The sequence below is a fragment of the Pongo abelii genome, chromosome 20, assembly GCF_028885655.2.
Source record: "Pongo abelii isolate AG06213 chromosome 20, NHGRI_mPonAbe1-v2.0_pri, whole genome shotgun sequence".
NCBI classification, from domain to species: Eukaryota; Metazoa; Chordata; class Mammalia; order Primates; family Hominidae; genus Pongo; species Pongo abelii.
The window spans coordinates 9,494,859-9,517,928 of record NC_072005.2 but is presented as its reverse complement, the minus strand read 5'-3'; the positions used below and the strand labels follow the sequence as shown (position 1 = coordinate 9,517,928).

The window sequence follows — 23,070 nt, the reverse complement described above, 5'->3', positions numbered from 1 at the left end:
CTGAGGTGGGAGGATGGCTTGAGCCTGCAGAGGTCGAGACTGCAGTGAGCCGTGTTCCTACAACTGCATTCCAGCCTGGGCAACAGAGCCAGACCCTGCCACAAAGAAAAAAAAAAAAAAAAAAAAGAGAAAAAAGAAAGAAAAGAAAAAAATTGCGATATTTACAGAAAGTATCGATACATTGAAAAGGCAGAGGAATCAATGATTAGAGTTTAGCAAGGTCAGATACATAAAAAGAAATAAGAGAAAATAAAGTTCTAAAGACGTGATCGAATGGAGGAAGCAGGCCATTTTGTGGACTGGCAGGTTATCAACTGGAGAGAATCCTGAAAGGGGTCCAGGAACGTGGGGAAAGTTTCTAATGAGCATTCTGAGGGGCGAGTCCATCGCCCGACGTTTCGCCCTCCTGGTCCATTCTGCCACCGAAGCCACCGGCTGGGTCTGGTCCCACCTGCAGCCCCGCCCCCGGGCATGGGCCCCGCCCACAGCCCCGCCCACAGCCCTGATTTAACCCCCACCTTGCCCTGTGGGCCCATTTTTCTCTTCTCCACCCAGGCACTGAGCCAACCCCTTGATACTCCGCACCCACGCGGAGGGAAACTAGAATCCTGAAGAGTTCCATCCTGTCCAACTGCCCACACAACGAACCACGCCCCTTCCAATACCCCAAACGGAAGTGACGTTAGCGGCGCGCCAGTTCTCTCTTGTGGTCGCTGGCGCCTATTGCCTCAGAGCCACTTTTTCCTTTGTGTCGTCTGGTTGTTCACTACTTTGGTGAGGCTTGTGTGGACTAGTGGGTTGAGCGGTGTTTCGGGGGGTGGCAGAGGTCACAATCAACCCAGGGTAATCGAGGAACCTCCTTACAGAGGCCTGGACCACTCCACAGGAGTCCTCAGGAGCCGCGGAGCCATCGGGCGAGGCCACGTCGAAGAGGCCATTGGGACCTTCGGTGCCCTAGAGGAGCCGGGTGGGAAGTGCAGTATGGGCGCGTCCGAGGGATGTTTTCAGCCGTGTGTTCCCGTCTTCAAAAGTGTCCAAGCGTTCTGAGGCCTTAAAAAATAAGTCTCCAAGGCAACGTTTGTGAATTGTGTTTCAGAGGGAAAAGAATTTTGCCGTTTGCGTTCGATTGACTCCGTCTCCAAGATCCTGCAGCCCCACGGACCTGGCGACTCCACCGTGTTCGGGTGAGCATTGGGAGAAAGTTGGTTCAAGGGGGCAGCTGCTTCTTTTTTTATGCAGACGAGTGTTTCATGTGAGATTTTGGCGTTTTTGCCTTTGTGAAACCTGTATATTTTTTATTGACACATTACGTTCAGGTAGAAAGGTGCTTTCTTAGTTGTCTAGGGTGTGCGTATTTCTGCATGTGCATATTAACGTTTGTAGACCGCGAGTCTTTCTACTAAAGACAGCTAAGAATATTCAGCCATTCTTTTCATCTGAAGTTCCTAGCTCTGTACGTCTCCAAAGAGCTTCATAACCAGGCTTCCTGGAAGAAAGTATGGAGGGTTTACACACTAATACTAGAATAATCGAATTTGCTATTAACAGGATGACTGTACTAAGTGTATTTTTCCCGCATTTTTCTTTCGAAAAAAACTTAAACCTATGGGTATGTTGACCATCCAGTACGACGAATAAATATCCATTGTACCTGCACCTGTTTTTTAGCGTTTTGTGTATTTGCTGTCTCGTAAATAAATTTTATGGTGAACTGTTTGACAGTCAATGGGAAATTCACTGCAGAGATGAAGCTCGACTTTTTTTTTTTTTTTGAGGGGGGGTCTCGCTTTGTCGTCCAGGTTGGAGTGCAGTGACGTGATCTCGCCTCACTGCAACGTCCGCCTCCCGGGTTCAAGCGATTCTCCTGCCTCAGCTTCCCAAGTAGCTGTAATTACAGGCGAGTGCCACCATGCCCGGATAATTTTTTGTATTTTTAGTAGAGATGAGGTTTCACCGTGTTAGCCAGGATGGTAAGCTCGACATTTAAGTAGTGGGTAATGCCTGACTCAATGATTTAAGAGTGTTATTTACTAAAACCGTAATACTATTTGCATCAAGAAAATTAAAAATAATAATGTTATCTAATATTTACTGTGTATAATAAATGAAAATTCTCCAAATTGTTCTAAAATATAACGGAATATTTTTGGATCTGAGCTCTATTCAAGATTTTTTTTTTTTTTGAGAGTTTTTTTGAGGCAGGGTGTTGCCTTGTTGCCCAGGCTGGAGTGCGGTGGCATGATATTGGCTCACTGCAACCACCGCTTACCACGCCCAACTTTGTGTTTCTGTGCCTGGTTTATTTCACTTAACGTACTGTCCTCCAGTTCTATCTGTGTTGTTGAAAATGACAGGATTTCATTTCATTTTTTTTTTTTTTTTTGAGACACAGTCTCGCTCTGTTGCCAGGCTGGAGTGCAGTGGTGCAGTCTCGACTCACTGCAACCTCTGGCTCCCTGGTTCAAGCGATTCTCCTGCCTCAGCCTTTTGAGTAGCTGGGATTTCAGGCACGTGCCACCACGCCCAGCTAATTTTTGTATTTTTAGTAGAGATAGGGTTTCACCATGTTGGCCAGGATGGTCTTGATCTCCTGACCTCATGATCCGCATGCCTCAGCCTCCCAAAATGCTGGGATTACAGATGTGAGCCACTGTGCCTGGCCAGGATCTCCTTTTTTGTCTTTTGTTTTTCTTGCCTTCCTCCCTGTCCCCCCCACCTCCCCTTTTTTTTTTCAAGTTCAGCTTTTTATTGAACACATTTCAAAAGAGGTTAAGTCAAAAAGACCAAAGCCAGGCCTGGTGCGGTGTCTCACGCCTGTAATCCCAGCACTTTGGGAAGCCAAGGCAGATGGATCACGAGGTCAGGAGTTCTCTACCAACCTGGCCAAGATGGTGAATCCCTGTCTCTACTAAAAATACAAAAAAATTAACCGGCAGTGGTGGCAGGCACCTATAATCCCAGCTACTCAGGAGGCTGAGGCAGGGAATTGCTTGAACCCAAGAGGCGGAGGTTGCAGTGAGCTGAGATCACACCAGTGCACTCCAGCCTGGGCAACAGAGTGAGACTCCGTCTCAAAACAAAAAAAAAAAAAATAAAAAACACAGCCCATGCCATCACCAGACTCCTTGTATTCTTCTTTCTTCGCTTCCACTTTCTTCTCCTCAGCTGGAGCAGCAGCTGTGGAGGGGGCAGGAGCTCCTGCTGGTGCAGCACCAGCTGCTGGAGCAGGTCCACCAGCCCTTACATAGCAGATGAGGCTCCCAATGTTGATGTTGGCCAGGGCCTTTGCAAACAAGCCAGGCCAAAAACGTTCAACATTTACACCGGCTGCTTTAATGAGGCCATTGATCTTATTCTCCGTGATGGTCACCTCATCGTCGTGCAGAATGAGGGCTGAGTAGATGCAGGTGAGCTTGGAGACAGAGGCCATGTCACGGGTGGCTATGGGGTTGGCGCTGCCGGATGCGGTGCTAGTTGCCAGATGAAGTGAGGGCCTCACTGCAATGCGGCCTTAGCTTTCTTGGAAGGACTGAGCACCTTGGCGGCAGCTGAGGAAAGTTTGAGCTCTGTCACCCAGGCTGGAGTGCAGTGGTGCAATCTCAGCTTACTGCAACCTCTGCCTCCTGGGCTCAAGTGATCCTCCCACCTCAGCCTCCTGAGTAGCTGGGACTACAGGTGCTCGCCACCACACCTGGCTAATTTTTGTATTTTTTGTAGAAATGGGGTTTTTCAGTGTTGCCCAGGCTGGCCTCAAACTCCTGGGCTGGGACTACAGGTGTTGGGACTACAGGTGTGAGTCTGTAGGGCTCACACCTGGCTAATTTTTGTATTTTTTGTAGAAATGGGGTTTCGCAGTGTTGCCCAGGCTGGCCTCAAACTCCTGGGCTGGGACTACAGGTGCTGGGACTACAGGTGTGAGTCACCGCACCTGGCCCGGATCTCATTCTTTTTTGTGAATGAACAGTACTCCATTGTATATGTGTACCACATTTTCTTTATCCATTCATCTCATCTGTTGATCTACACTTAGGTTGCTTCCAAATCCTGGCTACTGTGAATACTGCTGTAGCAAACGAGAGTGCAGATATCTCTTCAATATACTGATTTTTTTTTTCTTAACGTTTATTTTAGGTTTGAGAGTACATGTAAAGGTTTGTTACATAGGTAAAGAAACCCAGGTATTAAGCCCAGTACCCAGTGGTTATCTTTTCTGCTCCTTTCCCTCCTCCCACCCTCCACCCTCAAGTAGACTCCAGTGTCTATTGTTTCCTTCTTTGTATTCATAAGTTCTTATCTTTTAGCTCCCACTTTTTATAAGTGAGAGCCTGTGGTATTTGGTTTTCTTTTTTTTTTTAATGATTAATAGACGATTTATTTAAGCAAGAATATATATAGTCATCATTGCCAGACTTAATATGAGATGTTAAATGTTCTATCCAATTTTGCTTCTGGATAAGTTTTTCTTTCCTATCTGTGTCAGTTTTGAAAACATAATACCAGAAGAAGAGGGGCCTAATTCTACATAGTGCTCCCAAGAGTGAGTTTTTAGGAGTGAGTCTGAAATTAGGATAGAAACATTTGCTGGTCTTGCATAGGTCCAACGAATCAAGGCAGGATCTTCGACGAGCGGTGGTTAGGGTCATTGTACTGGAGCAGGTACTCCTGCCGAAGCTGGGCTCTTATGGCCAACTGCTTAGCTTGTGCCCTCCCGGTTTCCAGAGACATGTCATAGTTAGCCGGGTCAAGCATCGAGGGCAGAGTGGTCAGGCATGATGGAGTATACTTTGGGAACGACATCTTGGTGACCTAGCACACAACTGCCAGTATTTAGTTTTCTGTACCTGCCTTAGTTTGCTAAGTATAATAGCCTCCAGCTCCATCTATGTTTTCGCCAAAGACATGATCTTCTTCTTTTTCATGGCTACATAGTATTCAATGGTGTATGTGTACCACATTTTCTCTATCCGTTCTGTCATTGAAGGGCATTTATGTTGATTCCATGTCTTCGCTCTTGTGAATAGCGCTGCATTGAACATTTGTGTGTGTGTGTGCATCTTTATGGTAGAATGATCTATTTATTTATTCATTTTTTGACAGTCTCACTCCATCTCCCAGGCTGGAGTGCAGTGGCGTGATCTTGGCTCACTGCAACCTCCACCTCCTGGGTTCAAGTGATTCTCCTGCCTCAGCCTCCCAAGTAGCTAGGATTACAGGTGTTCGCCACCATGCCTAGCTAATTTTTGTATTTTTAGTAGAGACGGGGATTTCACCATGCTGGCCAGGCTGGTCTTGAACTCCTGACCTCGTGGTCTGTCCACCTTGGCCTCCCAAAGTGCTGGGATTACAGGCATGAGCCACCGCGCCTGGCCAGAGCACTTTATTTTAAAGATAGCCTTTTCCTTTTGAATAAGAAAGTAATATGTGAGATCCTTTTGTGGGTTGAATTTTCACACTCTCATGTGAGATGTGCCTCCCTCATACCTTTTTACCATGTCATCAGCACAAAAGAAAGTAACATGTGGGTTGATGTTTTGACACCTGGAATATATATATCATATATATCATGTATCTATATAAGAATATATCTATCACATAGATATGTAGAGAGAGAGAGATATCTCTATAACTCTGTATTCTCATATATATATATATTTGTGTTTTTTTTGTTTTTGTTTTTGTGTTTTTTTCTGAGATTCATTTTGTTGCCCAGGGTGGAGTGCAGTGTCATGATCCTAGCTCACTGCAGCCTTGAACTACTGGGCTCAAGTGATCCTCCCACCTCAACCTCAGAAAATGTTGGGATTACAGGCATGAGCCACCATCCCTTGCAGGACACCCAGAATATCTTGTTCCTCAGCAACGTTTCTACTAATTATTTTAGCATCCATGAGTAACCTGCAGTAAATGAACTTCTTTATATGTAGTTAACATTTTTATAAGTGTATTACCAGGTTAAACCTTTAACATTGGACTTTAGGTCAGAGGACAGATGTACATTTAATTTTGCTGGATATTATAAATTCCCATCCATAGGTCTTGTACCATTTGGCAGTTTCTGAATGGATGTATTGTAAAGTTGTGTAAAAATTATTCTGGAAAGAAATAAGGAACAGACTTTAGTTTTTTTTTTTGTTTTTTTTTTTTCTGTTTGTTTTACTGTTGCTACATCTGAAGATAGATTTTAGTTTTAACTGAAAGCCACTTGTTTTCAAAAAGAAAGTCAGTGTCTTGTTCAGTTTCATCCTGAATAAGAATACTCAAATATATTTTCAGAAGTATAGTGTTCTTACTTTCTTTCTTTTCTTTCTTTTTGTCCTCCCCTCCCCCTTTTTGAGACAGATTCTTGCTCTGTTGCCCAGGCTGGAGTGCAGTGGTGCCATCTCAATACACTGCACCCTCTGCCCCCTGGGTTCAAGCGATTCTCATGCCTCAGCCTCCCAAGTAGATGGGATTACAGGCATGCACCACCACTCCTGGCTAATTTTTGTATTTTTTTGTAGAGATGTGGTTTCATCATGTTGGCCAGGCTGGTCTTGAACCCCTGGCCTCAAGTGATCTGCCCACCTTGGCCTCCCAAAGTGCTGGGATTGCAGCCGTGAGCTACTACTGTGGCTGGCCAGAAGTGTAGTGTTTTGGTTTATATTTTATGTGTAAGACATTTTATGTGAGTGTTGTTTAATTCTTGTGTTGTATATTCTTTCTTTTTTAAAAATAAATATCCTGTTTATTCAGTGTGTCACTCCAGCCTATGGCAGTAATTTTGAATCCAGTTCTATCAGTCATCAAATTCTATAGTCCATTTACAAATTTGATAAGCATGCTGTGTCTTATCTAATTGCCTTAGCTGAAACCTACAGCACAATTTTTTTTTTTTTCTTTTTTTGGCAATAGAGTCTTGCTCTGTTGCTCTGGCTAGAGTGTGGTGGTGCGATCTCGGCTCACTGCAACCTCTGCCTAGAGAAGAATGTATTTCCACATTCATTCAATAGGCAAAATTAATTTTCTTGCAGCTATGGGACTTGTTACTGGCTGTTGCTGGAGGCTGTGCTCAGCTCCTAGAATCTACCTGTAGGTTTTTTGTTTATTTGTTTGTTTGTTTTTGAGACGGAGTTTCACTCTTATTGCTCAGTCTGGAGTGCAATGGCGTGACCTTGGCTCACCACAACCTCCACCTCCTGGGTTCAAGTGATTCTTTTGCCTCAGCCTACCGAGTAGCTGGGATTACAGGCATTCGCCACCATGCCCGGCTAATTTTTTGTTTTGTTTTGTTTTGAGATGTAGTTTTGCTCTTGTCACCCAGGCTGGAGTGCAGTGGCGTGATCTTGGCTCACTGCAACCTCTGCCTCCCAGGTTCAAGCAATTCTCCTGCCTCAGCTTCCTGTGTAGCTGGGATTACAGGCACCTGCCACCATGCCTGGATAATTTTTTGTAGTTTTAGTATAGACAGGGTTTCGCCATGTTGGGTAGGCTGGCCTCGAACTCCTTACCTTAGGTGATCCACCCACGTTGGCCTCCCAAAGTGCTGGGATTACAGGGGTGAGCCACTGCACCTGGCCTCCCTCCCATCTTTTAATGCAGCATGATAAAGCTTAACATGTTCCATTAAAAGATAAATGCTTAAGGAATGCAGCCCTTTGTTCCATAGCAGCTAATGATCATGAATTTGGAGCTGAGATGGATAAATTGGTAACTGGCATGTTCACCGTTTTGCCTAGTCAGCATCCACAAGTGCCCATCTATACACACTTTGATTCTCTTATAATGATTAAGTCTGCATTTCCACTTAACAAGATTGAAGGGAGAATTTCTCACCCCTAAGTGAGAATGTGCACAGCCCCTCATCACAGGCCATCTTAATTTCTTTTTTTTTTTGAGATGGAGTCTCACTGTTTCGCCCAGGCTGGAGTGCAGTGGTGCGATCTCAGTTCTCTGCAACCTCTGGCTCCCACATTCAAATGATTCTCCTGCCTCAGCTTCCAAGTAGCTGGGATTACAGGTGCGTGCCACCACGCCTAGCTAATTTTTGTATTTTTAGTAGAGACAGTGTTTCATCATGTTGGCCAGGCTGGTCTCGAACTCCTGACCTCAGGTGATGTGCCCGCCTCAGCCTTCCAAAGTGCTGGGATTACAGGTGTGAGCCACCATGCCCGAAGCCATGTTAATTGCTACTGAAATTTAGTCATATTCTTGAATATTCTGTTGCCTGAAGACTAAATTAAAAATTTAACCTCTAGTAACTTATATACAAAATAGAAATAGAAAAGAGATAGAAGTGAATGATTGGTTTATGTAAATACATGCTTAGAAACTAACATGTATACATAACAATCAAAGAGAAAACCTGGGGCTGGGTGTGGTGGCTAACACCTGTAATCCCAGCACTTTGGGAGTCCGAGGCGGGTGGATCACTTGAGGTCAGGAGTTTGAGACCAGCCTGGCCAACATGGTGAACCCCTGTCTCTACTGAAAATACAAAAATTAGTTGGGCGTGGTGGGCACCTGTGAGACCCTGTCCCGCTCACCCCAAAAGAAAAGAAAAAAGAAACTAATGCCTTTATATATTCAGTTTTCGTTTTTGCTTTTAGCAGATTAGGCACCTAACAGTAGCGTTAGCTGCATTAGCTTTGGTAAATGGAAGTCCATACTGTTGAGCCATAGTAGCCTTTATCCTTGTTTTTATGGCCATCTTATTCAAGGGCCTATGGAGCAAACACTGGGGTGGCAGGGGAAAGCAATTGACTTCTATATAGAGTGTCATTTTGTCCATCTGATTATTAAAAGTCTCATTTCTAGTGGATTGCCTTTGCTGGCCGTTTACATGGGACACAAATATCTTCACAGCCCATGTCCTTTAAGAGAGATCTATCCATATATGTTTTTCTAGACTTACCAGTCTTGTTCCATATACATCCTTGACCATTCAGTGAAACCATTAGCAACTGCTCATGAATCATTGTTTACGTGTCCTTCTGCCCATGTCCTCCAGACCCAGAGGATAGTCAAATATACTGCGAGAAGTTCTGCCACTGGGATGCTATTCTTATCTGAAAGATATTACAGTCTTTCGGTGTCGTCGTTCAGCTGAGCTATTGTGTCTGTGCTCCCACTTTTGGGTCGTGCTAGCATATTGTGCAGACACATCTGTAAACAGGACTTGTCTCAGATAGGCCTAAGAAATAGCTCAGGAAGCCACAGGCATGGATTGAGGGAAATGAGACAGTGCGAATGGAGCTTGTGTTGAGTCTTTGCCATTTGCTCATGCAGTTTGCTTATACTCACTGGAACTTCTAGAGCTCAATGTCTCCTGTGCCATTTCCATTTGATAACAGATTGCTGCTGCATTTTCCCCGAACTTGGAGTTTTGTGGGTCAGACAACCTCAAGTTCATGGTAGGAAGCTCAGGACACTTGGTCACTTGCTGTGCCATGTACAACTTCTGTGTTGAACCCAGTGGTAACTGTTTACTCAAAAGGAGACTAGTTTCCTGCAGAAGAGGGAATATATTTATTCTGAACTACTGCTATGATTTTCCTACTGGTGCTTGCTAGAGGCTTCCAGCAACATATTATTTACTATGGATACTTTGAGTATCATTGTATCTGGTGGATTATATCGACCAAGTGCTTAAAAATCTTGTACTGCAGCCTGAGCTTGGTGCACTGCAATCACTTGGTGTTCACTCACTTGTAAGCATTATAACCAACTCTGTAGACGGGTTAAAGCACATTGAAATGTGGTATATGCTGTCTAAAGATTTTTTTTTTTTTTTTTTGAGACGGAGTCTCGCTCTGTCGCCCAGGCTGGAGTGCACTGGCGCAATCTCGGCTTACTGCAACCTCTGCCTCCTGGGTCCAAGCGATTCTCCTGTCTCAGCCTCCTGAGTAGCTGGGACTACAGATGCGTGCCACCACACCCAGCTAATTTTTTGTATTTTTAGTAGAGATAGGGTTTCACCATGTTAGCCAGGATAGGCTCAATCTCCTGACCTTGTGATCTGCCAGCCTCAGCCTCCCAAAATGCTGGGATTACAGGTGTGAGCCACCATGCCTGGCCAAGAATCTTATAGGTCTGCCAAGTGTTGCACCTAATTTTGGGGAGCACTAACTAGGAATGACACCTTGGAGGGGTATCTTGATACGGTCTAGACAACTGAACCCCCAAATCTTTGTTGATTGGATGGGCATGGTGGCTCAGGCCCATACCTCTAACACTTTGGGAGGCCAAGGCAGGCAGATTGCTTGAGGCCAGGAGCTCGAGACCAGCCTGGCCAACATAGTGAGATCCCATCTCTACCAAAAAAGATTAAAAGAAAAAAAATTACCTGACGTAGTAATGTGCACCTGTCGTCCCAAATGCTTGGGAGGCTGAGGTAGGAGGATCACTTGAGCGTAGAAGGTGGAGGTTGTGGTGAGCCATGATCACACCACTGCACTCCAGCCTGGGCAACAGAGCAAGACCCTGTCTCAAAATAACAAAACAAAACCAACTTCGTTGATTTAGCTGGCTCTTGAATCTCCCATCCTCTACTTTGTAGCCTGTAAAAGGTATCCAAACTATTTACTGTTTCCTGTTCATGGGATATCATGTACAGAATATTTTCAATGTGATGGAGTGTTGCAATATTTTATGTAATAGCAAAACCTCTGAAGACTCTATTTTGGTGGAAAACAGGAGAATTGATATAAATTATGATAGTCCCCCGTAATTCTCCAAAGTCCATGTGACTTCTGCACAATCCTGAGTGGCGTGTTACCTAGGTCTGGTGATTGGGTGAGAGACTTTGAATCTCCCCTGTGGTGACTCTTATCAGGTTTTTGGCCATTAGACTTGAGACTTCTTGTTACATAGATCAAGCAATATTCCAAGACTTACATTGGCAAACTACAGCTTATGGGACACACCTAATCTTCAACCTGTTTTTGTAAATTATAATTGGAACAGAACAACCATGTTCATTTGTTTACATATTTTCTGAGGCTTCTTTCATACTACAAGGGCAGAGTTGAGTATTTGTAACAGACTGTGTGGCCCACAAAGTATAACATTTACTATATGTCCCATTACAACAAGATTTATTAATCCCTGTTGTAGTAGAGTGCTTATCTGTTTCATCCTAGGGACAAAATGTGATCAGTTGGCTAACACCAATAATCTCTGCAGGCCAAAGCATTCCAGTTACTGGTACATTCAGTGTGCCCTTGACATTCGATGTAGCCTCATTGTCTTTGATAGTTAAGTGCTACCCACTTGGTTTTTGGCACTCAAGGTTCTCATCATCCCCATTGAAACGGAACTCATCTCAATGATTGTATCTCCTGTAGTCTTAACAAATGTTTAAAGGAGAATAAACAGAACTTTTCAAGAATGGAAGTACTCCCTTCAGTTATCTATTTCTGAATGCCTTTGTGAAGAGGGTGTCTTCTGGGCCCTTAATGTAGGTTGAAGAAGGGAAGCTGTGCAGATCACATGTGATAAATCCAATGCAACCTTCCTATGTGTCTAGGATTCCCTCCTTTACATTAGCCAGGGAAGCTCTTACATATTAACTCTGTTAACTAGGTCATGAGTACAAGTTTCAATCATCCAATCAGTTTAGCTATTAGAATCATGCCATGGTCCATTAGCTAATATATAAAATTCAAAATGTCTAGTAAGTACCTGTATTAGGCTGTTCTCACATTGCTATAAAGAAATACATGAGACTGGCCGGGTGCAGTGGCTCACGCCTGTAATCCCAGCACCTTGGGAGGCCGAGGTGGGCAGATCACGAGGTCAGGAGATCGAGACCATCCTTGCTAACAGTGAAACCCTGTCTCTACTGAAAATACAAAACAATTAGCCAGGCGTGGTGGCAGGTGCCTGTAGTCCCAGCTACTCAGAAGGCTGAGGCAGGAGAATGGTGTGAACCCGGGAGGCGGAGCTTGCGGTGAGCCAAGATCACGCCACTGCGCTCCAGCCTGGGCGACATGTCTCAAAAAAAAAAAATACATGAAACTGGGTAATTTATAAAGAAGTTCCCAGCCTCCCAACTGTCTGGGAAGTGAAGAGTGCCTCTGCCTGGCTGCCACCCTGTCTGACAAGTGATGAGCACCTCTGCCCGGCAGCCCCAATGTCTGGAAAGTGAGGAGCATCTCTGCTCGGCTGCCCACTGTCTGGGAAGTGAGGAGCGCCTCTGCTCAGCCGCCACCCTGTCTGGGAAGTGAGGAGCACCTCTGCCTGGCTGCCGCCCTGTCTGGGAAGTGAATAGCGCCTTTGCCTGGCCACCACCCTGTCTGGGAAGTGAGGAGCGACTCTGTCTGGCCACTGCACTGTCTAGGAAATGAGGAGTGCCTCTAACCAGCCGCCGCACTGTCTGGGAAGTGAGGAGCGCCTCTGCCTGGCTGCCCGGCTCTCTGAGAAGCCAGGAGCGCCTCTGCCTGGCCGCCCCACTGTCTGGGAAGTGAGGAGCGCCTCTGTCGAGCCACTGTGCAACCCTCCAAGTGTGAAGCGACAGCCTTGTGTGTGATCTTTCTGCCCTCCCCAAGTTTGCATTTTCAACATTAAAGTTTATTTTTTAATTAAAAGTTTTAAATTGGAGAATAAAAAAAAAGTTTAATTGGCTCACAGTTCTGCAGGCTGTACAGGAAGCATAGTGACTTCTGCATCTGGGGAGGCCTCTGGAAGCTTCCAGTCATGCCAGAACGTGAAGCAGGAGTAGGTACATCTTATATGGCAGGAGCCAGGAGCAAGGGAGAATGAGGGGGAGGTGCTGTACACTTTTAAATGACCAGTTCATCAGGACAGTATCAAAGGAGATGGTGCTAAACCATTCATGAGAAATCTGCCCCCATGATCCAATCATCTTGCACCAGACCTCACCTCCAACGCTGGGGACTACAGTTTGACATGAGATTTGGTGGGGACACAGATCCAAACCATATCAGTGCTCCATATCAATGAATTTGGGCCTATCTAATGTTACATTTTAACCTTCTTGATCTAATACCCTTAGAATCCATCCCATACATGTTCCCTGGGTTTATTGTGATACGTTATCAGAGTTGGAATTTTTTTGTTGTGTGAGCTTTTTTCTCTTGCATTGTGTTGTATATCTTTGCCCCTGGATTTTGGACTAGTTAGGACTCTAGTGATAAAAATAAGTGATAATGGTATGGGTCTTGAGGAGAATATATATTACCTTCCAAGGTATCTGGACCAAATGAGATTGTCACAAAAATTTCAAGCAGAAGGCTTTCTCCTCAGAAACCAAAGGGTAAGCTGTATCCCTGGTAAGGGAGGCTCAAAGTGTCTTAGGTTGTGTTAGTCTCTTTATTGTTGCTATGACATAATACCTGAGTAATTTATAAAGAAAAGAGGTTTCTTTGGCTCAGGATTCTGGTGGCTGGAAAGTCCAAGAGCATGGCCCCAGCATCTGCTCTACTTCTGATGAGGCTCACATGCTGCAGCAAAACATGGTAGAGAGGCAGAAGAGGAAGCAGGCTTGTGCAAAAGGGACCAAACACAAACAGCAGCCTTGCTTTATAACAATTAGCTCCTATGGGAACTAATTCAGTCCTGTGTGAGCTAAAATTCACTTCTGCCTGACAGCATTAATCTATTTATGTGAGATTACCCCCATGACCCAAACATCTCATTAGGCCCCTCCTTCCAGTGCTGTGATATTGAGGACCAAGCCTCAACAGGAGTTGTGATGGGGACAGACCACATCCAAATCATAGCGGGGTTTAAGATCATGTCTTTCATCTGGATCCAACCAGATGTCTTCATTCCAGGCTCCATATTGTCATTCTTCCCTGAATACATTGTACATTTTTAAAAATTCATATTTTCTTGATGCCTCAGCATTCTAACAAACAGGCTGTGAGCTCCCTGCTCAAGTGACAAGGATGTACAAGGATGATAAGGTACTTATGCTGCAAGTTCTTCTGTTGGCCCTTCCCTGACCATGACCTAGTAACATTCAAATGCACCAATGAAATCTAATGCCTTTTGCTTTAGTACTATACCCCAAGCCCCAGTAAAGGCAGTTGCCCTCAAGGAAGGCTTCTCTCTCAGCTCCCTACATGCTTGTCAGAGCCTCCTGCTTTGGTCCTCCTCCAGCATGGACCCCTGCATGGCATGGCATGCCTCCCTCTCTAGGATCTATGAGTGTAATAAATCTCATATTATGAGCCTCTCCAATTGTAATTGCAAGAGTGTGTTGGGGGGATCCTGAAACATCCCACAAAAGTGACTTAGTGCCCCATTTACAACACAGTTGGCAAAAAGGGTGAAGATCACTTTGAACTGGGGTGGAAAGTCTCTTGTAAGTGCCCTTTGACCTTTCTTGGCTTGCTGATTGGCTGTATAAGTAAAATTCTTATTCCTTTAGAAATGCTTGTTCCTCGGTGCTGAGAAGAACTAGCACTCAGACAAAGAATTTTCTCAGCAAGGCAATTTTACTTTCTGCAGAAAGGGTGCTCCTCGCAGATGGAACAATGGCGAGAGGACACATGAACAAAGGAGGGAAGCAATTTTTATCCCTTATGGAGGTTGTCCCCGCTACTGTGTCCTGTCTTCATTGGCTGGAGCTGGACCACACAATCTAAGCTAAACCTGACTGGCTAATAACTTAAAACTTTCCTAAATAGGTAAAGGCAAGGGAAAACAAAGGAAAAGAGAAAGTTGCTTATGAAAAGACTTAGAGAAGTAATAACATTTCCAACTAAGGAAGGGGCATAAACTGTGAGCTGGGACATGGCTGAGCATGTCTAGAATAAATGTCTTGGTTAAAGTACAAGGACATAGAATGTACTCATTGCCTTATATCTAACAACTACATAGGATAGGGCTTAACAAAGAGTTATTAGCACAAAGCAAGGAGGCTTGAAGGAAGTTAGTCTTTAAAAGAAACTATTATTTCTTTTTTTTTCTTTTCTTCTTTTTTATTTTTTTGAGACAGAGTCTCACTCTTGTTACCCAGGCTAGAGTGCAGTGACATGATCTCGGCTCACTGCACCCTCTGCCTCCTGGGTTCAAGTGATTCTCCTGCCTTGGTCTCCCAAGTATCTGGGATTACAGGCACCTGCCACCACGCTTGGCTCATTTTTCTTTATTTACTAGAGACAGGGTTTTGCCATGTTGGCCAGGCTGGTTTCAAACTCCTAACCTCAGGTGATCCACCTGCCTCAGCCTCCGAAAGTGCTGGGATTACAGGCGTGAGCCACCGCACCCAGCCTAAAAGAAAATATTATTTCTAACCCTTATGATTTATTCTTTAACAAGAAGGGAAACTTTGAAGAGGAACTTTTTTACTTTCCACCCTGTACCATTTGGGAAGGCTGCCTGTCTTGTTGGAGTTTATGTGTATTGCTGTGTCATGCTTTGTGTTGTCCCTTCCAAGTGTTGGCCAAGAGTCTTTGTCATAAAGTTTGGACCCTGTGCTAGTCCCAGTAATGCACCCAAGGATACTGCTTACCAGCCATGATCCCAGGAAGAGGGGTAATTATCCTGTTCTTCTCCAGGATCTGGAGTCATTTGTTCATGTGAATTGGGCATTTCTTAACGCACATACAAGTGACTGTGATTTGAAGAAGGGACCCTGGCAATAGAATTGGGCTCCTCTTTTGTATATTTGCATCAACTACACCTTGCTAGGTGCCTTCTATTTGGCAATGCTATTCTGGTTTGGTGCTGATGCTCCCTGCCCCTGCCAGCTCCCTGGGTTATGGCAGATGCCTTTCATGGAGAATGGTAGCTCAATGTTTTTTAAAAAAATGAATGGAAGGAGTACTTGATCCCTCTCCCCCTAAGATACTTGAGCATGTTTCTCAACTTATTTGAGGTTACAAATCTTTTGGGGCTGGGCATGGTGGCTCATGCCTGTAATCCCAGTACTTTGGGAGATAGAGGCGGGAGGATCACTTGAGGCCAGGAGTTCAAGACCAGTGTGGCCAAACCCTGTCTCTACTGAAAATACAAAATTAGCTGGGTGTGGTAGTGCATGCCTGTCATCCCAGCTACTAGGGAGGCTGAGGCATGAGAATCACTTGAACCCAGGAGGTGGAGGTTGCAGTGAGCTGAGATCACACCATTGCACTCCAGCCTGGGTGACAGAGCGAGACTCTGTCTCAAAAAAAAAAAAATCTTTTGGTTAATGTTCTTCAGCACTTTTTTTTTTTTTTTTTTTTTTTTTGAGATGTAGTCTTGCTCTGTCATCCAGGCTGGAGTGCAGTGGTGTGATCTCATCCTTTTTCTGCATCTGTTGACAAGATCATATGATTCTTATACTTAATTCTGTTAATGTGGTTCTAATCACATTGATTTGCATATGTTGAACCATCCATGCATTCCAGGGATAAATCCTACTTGATCATCATGAATGATAATTTTAATGTACTGTTGAATTCAGCTTGCTAGTATTTTGTTGAGGATTTTTGCATCTGCATACTTAGGGATATTGGCCTGTAAGTTTCTCTTTGTAGCATCCTTCTTCAGTTTTTTGGAATAATTTCAGAATGATTGGTTTAGATATTCTTAGATGTCTTATATAATTCAGCCATGAAGCAGTCAAGTCTTAGGTGTGTGTTTGATGGGAGATTTTTAGTTAGTGATTCAGTCTCCTTCTTCATTATTGGTCTGTTCAGATTTTCTCTTTTTTAGTATTTAGTGTTTGGTAGGTTGTGTGTGTCTAGAAATTTGTACATCTCTGCTAGGTTATCCAGTTTGTTGGCATGTAATTGTTCCAAGTAGTCTTTTATGATCCTTTGTATTTCTGTAGTTAACAGTTGTAATGTTTCCTCTCTCATATCTGATTTTATTTTGAGTGTTCTTTTTTTATTTTTTCTTTTCTTTTTGAGAAAGGGTCTTGCCTGTGCTGGAGTGCAGTGCTGCAGTCATGGCTCAATGCAGCCTTGACTTCCTGGTCTCAAGTGATCCTCCCACCTCAGCCTCCTGAGTAGCTAGGACTACAGGTTTGTGCTACCATGCCTGGCTTCCTTCCTTCCTTCCTTCCTTCCTTCCTTCCTTCCTTCCTTCCTTCCTTCCTTGCTTCCTCCCTCCCTCCCTCCCTCCCTCCCTCCCTTATTTTTATTATACTTTAAGTTTTAGGGTACATGGGTACAATGTGCAGGCTTGTTACCTATATATACATGTGCCATGTTGGTTTGCTGCACCCATTAACTCGTCATTTACATTAGGTATTTCTCTTAATGCTATCCCTCCCCTATCCCCCCACCCCACAACAGGCCCTGGTGTGTGATATTCCCTACCCTGTGTCCAAGTGTTCTCATTGTTCAGTTCTCACCTATGAGTGAGAACATGCTGTGTTTGGTTTTTTGTCCTTGTGATAGTTTGCTCAGAATGATGGTTTCTAGCTTCATCCATGTCCCTACAAAGGACATGAACTCATCCTTTTTTATGGCTGCATAGTATTCCATGGTGTATATGTGCCACATTTTCTTAATCCTGTCTATCATTGATCGACATTTGGGTTGGTTCCAGGTGTTTGCTATTGTGAATAGTGCTGCAGTAAACATACATGTGTGTGTGTCTTTATAGTTGTATGATTTATAATCCTTTGGGTATATACCCAGTAATGGGATGGCTGGGCCAAATGGTATTTCTAGTTCTAGATCCTTGAGGAATCGCCACACTGTCTTCCACAATGGTTGAACTAGTTTACACTCCCACCAACAGTGTAGAAGCATTCCTATTTCTCCACATCCTCTCCAGCACCTGTTGTTTCCTGACTTTTTAATGATCGCCATTCTAACTGGTGTGAGATGGTATCTCATTGTGGTTTTGATTTGCATTTCTCTGATGACCAAAGATGATGAGCATTTTTTCATGTGTCTGTTGGCTGCATGCATGTCTTCTTTTGAAAAGTGTCTGTTCATGTCCTTTGCCCACTTTTTTATGGGGTGGTTTGATTTTTTTCTTGTAAATTTGTTTAAGTTCTTTGTAGATTCTGGATATTAGCCCTTTGTCAGATTTGTAGATTACAAAAATTTTCTCCCATTCTGCAGGTTGCCTGTTCACTCTGATGGCAGTTTCTTTTGCTGTGCAGAAGCTGTTTAGTTTAATTAGATCCCATTTGTCAATTTTGGCTTTTGTTGCCATTGCTTTTGGTGTTTTAGACATGAAGTCCTTGCCCATGCCTATGTCCTGAATGGCATTCCCTAGGTTTTCTTCTAGGGTTTTTATGGTTTTAGGTCTAACATTTAAGTCTTTAATCCATCTTGAATTAATTTTTGTGTAAGGTATAGGGAAGGGCTCCAGTTTCAACTTTCTATGTCTGGCTAGCCAGTTTTCCCAGCACCATTTATTAAATAGGGAATCCTTTCCCCATTTCTTGTTTTTGTCTGGTTTGTCAAAGATCAGATGGTGTAGATGTGTGGTGTTATTTCTGAGGCCTTTTTTTTGTTTTTTGTTTTTTTTTTTTGAGATAAGCTCTGGCTGTATTGCCCAGGTGGAGTGCAGTGGCATGATCTTGGCTCACTGCAGCCTCTCTCTCCTGGGCTCAAGCTATCCTCCTACCTCAGCCTCCTGAATAGCTGGGACTACAGGTGTGCGCCACCACACCCACCTAATTTTTGTATTTTTGGTAGAGAGGGTTTTACTGTGTTGCCTAGGCTGGTCTCGAACTCCTGAGCTCAAGCAATCTTCCCACCTTGGCCTCCCAAAATGCTGAGATTACAGGTGTGAGCCACCATGCCCAGTCCCAGCTATTTTTTAAAGCATTTTTTGTACAGATAAGGACCTTGCTGTGTTGCTCAGGCTGGCCTTGAACTCCTGGGCTCAATTGATCCTTTTACCTCAGCCTCCCAAAGTGCTGCGATTACAGTTGTGAACCACTGTGCCCAGCTTTTTTTTTTTTTCTTTCTTCACCCCTTGGTCTATCTAAAGGTTTGTTCATCTTTTCAGAAAACTTTTAGTTTCCTTTATCTTTTGTGGTTTTTTTTTAGTTTCATTTATTTCAGTTCTGGTCTTTATTATTTCCTTCCTTCTACTAACTTTCAGCTTAGTTCTTGTTGTTCTTCTAAGTCCTCAAGGTGCAGTGTTAGGGTGTTTACTTGTGATTTTCTTTTTTCATATAGGCATTTATTGCTATTAACTGCCCTCTTAAATCCTTTGCTTGTTCAGGTGTGTGTTACTTCATTTCCACTTATTTGTTAATTTTCTAATTTTCTTCCTATTGTTGATTTCTATTTTCATACAGCCATAGTCAGAAAAGATGTTTGATATGATTTTAACCTTCTTAAATTTGTTAAGACTTGCTTTGTTGTTGTTGTTGTTGTTTTGTGGCCTAACATATGATCTATCTTGGATAATGTTATGTGTGCACTTGAGAAGAATGTATTTTGCCGCTGTTGGATGGAATGTTCTGTGTATGTTGTTAGATTGTTTTGGTCTAAAGTGTAGTTCTAGTCTCATGTTTCTTTATTGATTTTCTGTCTGAATGATCTGTCCATTGTTGAAAGTAGGGTATTAAAGTCCCCCGTTATTTTATTGCAATCTGTCTCTGTCTTCAGATCTATTATTAATTTGCTTTATATATTTATGTGCTTTGTTGTTGTTGGCATATGTAGTCATCCTTTGGAATCTGTGGGGGATTTGTTTCAGGATAACCCCCCTTCCTATAACCCCTCCCCCACCTGTGGATACCAAAATTTAGGCATGTTCAAGTCTCTTATAAAATGGTGTTGTATTTGTTTGAAAATTATGCACATCCTCTCATGTACTTTAAAACATCTTTAGATTAGTGTAATACTTAAAGTAAATGCTATGTAAATAGTTGTTTTGCTGTATTATTTGGGGAATATTGAGCAGGGAAAATATCTGCACATGCATAATAAAGTTGGACCCATGCATTTTTTTTTTCTGGATATTTTCAATCCATGGCAGGTTGAATCTAGCCTAATAAGTGGAGATGTGGTACCCATGAATTCAGATGGCCAATTGTATATTTATAATTATTCCATCTTATTGATTGGTAGATCCCTTCCTTATCATATAATGACCTTTGTGTCCTGTTATGGTTTTTGACTTAAAGTTCACTTTGTCTGATATAAGTAATACTTAACCTAGCTGTCTTTTGGTTTCTATCTGTGTGGAGTGTTTTTTTCCCTGCCCTTTTGTTTTAATTTATGTATGTCCTTAAGGATGAAGTGAGTTTTTTGTAAACAACATATCATTTGTGTCTTTGTTTGTTTTTTTAATCCACTTGGCCATTCTGTCTTTAAATTGGAGAATTTAGTGTATGTGCATTCAGAGTAATCATTGTAGGTAAGTACCTACTACTGCCATTTTGTTAATAGTTTTCTTTCTTTTTTATTTTTTCCATTTTGGAAAAAAAAAAGCCCAGGCTGGAGTATAGTGGCATGATCTTGGCTCACTGCAACCTTCACCTGCCGGGTTCAACCATTCTCCTGCTTCGTTCAAGTGATTCTCCTGCCTCAGCCTCCTGAATAGCTGGGATTACAGGTGCCCACCACCATGCCTGGCTAATTTTTGTGTCTTTAGTAGAGGCAAGGTTTCACCATATTGGCCATGGCTAGGCTTGAACTTCTGGCCTCAAGTGATCCACCTGCCTCCACCTCCCAAAGTGCAGGGATTAGTGGCATGAGCCACTGCACCTGGCTTGTTAAGTTTTCTGTTTTTTTTTTTTAATATTCTTTGTTTGTTTCTTCCTTTGTCTATTTTTGTGATTAATAATTTTCTCTAGTGGTGTACTTTTGATTCTTTAATTTTTATCTTTTGTGTGTCGGCTATACATTTTTGCTTTGTGGTTACCATAAGGCTTATATGAAACATCGCAGGATATTTTAAGCCGATAACTGTGATCACATAAAATAACTATACTTTAATTCAACCTCTCCTTATTTTATTTTTCTGATATCGTAATTTACATATTTTTATATTGTATATCCCTTAACAAATTATTTTAGCTCTTACTGTTTCTAATACTTTTATCTCTTAACCTTCATAGTAAGGATATAATTCATTTATAAACCACCATTACAGTGTTTGAGTATTCTGAATTTAGCTACATGCTTAGTTTTACCTGAGTTTTGCACTTTGTTTTCTTGTTACTAATTAGTGTCCTTTTTTTAAGCTTGAGAACTCCCTTTAGCATTTCTTGTTAGGTCTGGTGTCGATGAACTACCTCTGCTTTTGTTTTTCTTTGAAAATCTTCATCTCTTTTTCATTCCTGAAGGACAGCTTTGCTGGGTATGGTATTCTTTGTGAGCAGTTTGTTTGTTTGTTTTTCCTGACAGCAGTTTATATATGTCATCCCATTTTCTCCTGTCCTGTAAGGTCTTTGGTGACAGATCTGCTCATAACCTTATTGGAACTCGTTCATATGTGATTTGCATCTTTTTTCATGCTGCTTCCAAGATCCTCACTTTGCTTTTCATTTTTGACTGTTTGATTATATTATATCTTAGGGTAACCTTGTTTGGATTGAATGTGATTGGAGATGTTTGCCCTTCCCGAGTATGGATATTTATATATTTTCCTCAGTGTGGAAACATTGTTATTGTTTCTTTAAGTATGTGTTCTCTTTGTTTCTTTCTTGTCTTCTTGTACTCCTGTAACTCAAAAATTTGCTCTTTTGATGATGTCCCTTGAATCCTGTAATTTTTCTTCATTTTTGTTTTTTCTCGTTTGTGTATTTCTAAATAGTCTGTTTTCAAGTTCAGAGATTTTTTTCTTTTCCTTCTCTACTGTTGATCTCAATTGCGTTTTTCATTTGATTTGTAAGAACCGTAAAGGAAGGAAGGAATAAAAATACAAGCAGAAATTTTAGGAAAAAGAGAACTCATGAACAATAATAAAAGGTGATTTTCTGAGAAGACTCATGAAATAGTCAATGTAGGGGGCAGAGTCTGATTTGCCATTGCTGCTCTGCATGTTTTTTGTCCTCTTGCAGGAGCAATGGGCAGAGCTCAGAATACTTAACTTCAGTGTTTCTACTTGGAACCCTGTTGAAGCAACCAGAGTTGGAAATGAGTTCTGACTTGTTTGTAAAGCCATGACATTCTTGTTCTAATTCTTTATAGTCAAAAGTAGAATAGCACATTTTAAGTAAGCCAGGTATCAATTCCCAGAGTCCTTTATATGGCAGTCATTATGGGGGAGTAACAACAACCACAGAGGATTAGACTTAGGGACAAACTTGACTGCATTCAAGTCCTGGTTCACCACTTCCTAAGTAGATGATATTAGAAGAGTCATTTGTGTTTTCTGAATTTAGATTTTTTTCAGCACTAAATAGGGATATTGTTCAGATAAGTGAGCATATATATATATGTATATGCACTTATATGTGTGTATATATGTATACGGACATATATGTGTATATATGTGTAATGTCTAACATATAACAGTCCCTAGTAAATGGCAGTTGGTGTTATTAATACTCATTTTATACAGAACATATACTATTTCTAGTGGGTTTCACACATATCACCAGCAGTAAAGATTTAGTATATGGTATTTGATGACTGATAAGTAATGCTTGTTGATTAATGATTGATGTCTACGTGAGTCCAGATACTCTATATAAAGAGGAATAGATTGCCAGTTATCCACTTAGATTTATAAGCTACCCTGACATGTCCTTGGAATCACAAAAAACTGTGTCCAGACATATTTCACTGTCAGCCTCACAGGATAGAAGCCATGGATTTGCCCTATGGTAAGTTTTTCCAAAAATCTGCTTTAGGTAACCATATTAGTCTGTTCTCACTGCTATGAAAAAATACATAAGACTGGATAATTATAAAGAAAAGAGGTTTAATTAACTCACAGTTCGGCATGACTGGGGAGGCCTCAGGAAACTTACATCAATGGCAGAAGGCACCTCTTCACAGGGTGGCATCAATGGCAGAAGACACCTCTTCACAGGGTGGCAGGAGAGAGAATGGGTGCAAGCCAGGGAAATGCCACATACTTATAAAACCATCAGATCAGCCGGGCACAGTGGCTCACATCTGTAATCCCAGCACTTTGGGAGGCCGAGGCGGGTGGATCACAAGGTCAGGAGTTTGAGACCAGCCTGACCAACATGGTGAAACCCTGTCTCTG

The 23,070-nt window shown here is 42.6% G+C and overlaps 2 protein-coding genes and 1 pseudogene across 5 annotated transcripts in view; 1 reads left to right on the top strand and 2 right to left on the bottom strand.

The window, feature by feature from the left end:
• The first annotated feature begins 458 nt into the window (after positions 1-458).
• ZNF560 (zinc finger protein 560) overlaps positions 459-23,070 on the top strand; it is a 36,176-nt gene continuing 13,564 nt past the window's right edge. The window contains exons 1-2 of one of the 4 annotated variants that reach the window (XM_009252745.4): positions 459-774; positions 1,097-1,184. The gene's annotated coding sequence lies outside the window, so the exon portion shown is untranslated. The other 3 variants (XM_054539589.2, XM_054539590.2, XM_054539591.2) reach the window with 3 other exon arrangements.
• LOC103893037 (large ribosomal subunit protein P1-like) lies at positions 721-3,430 on the bottom strand. The gene is made up of 2 exons (XM_054541347.2): positions 3,098-3,430; positions 721-954 (listed from the first exon to the last, which is right to left on the bottom strand). Exons 1-2 carry the CDS (start codon positions 3,428-3,430, stop codon positions 721-723), a joined length of 567 nt encoding a protein of 188 aa, XP_054397322.2.
• On the bottom strand, positions 4,411-4,797 carry LOC112130124 (NADH dehydrogenase [ubiquinone] 1 beta subcomplex subunit 4-like; annotated as a pseudogene).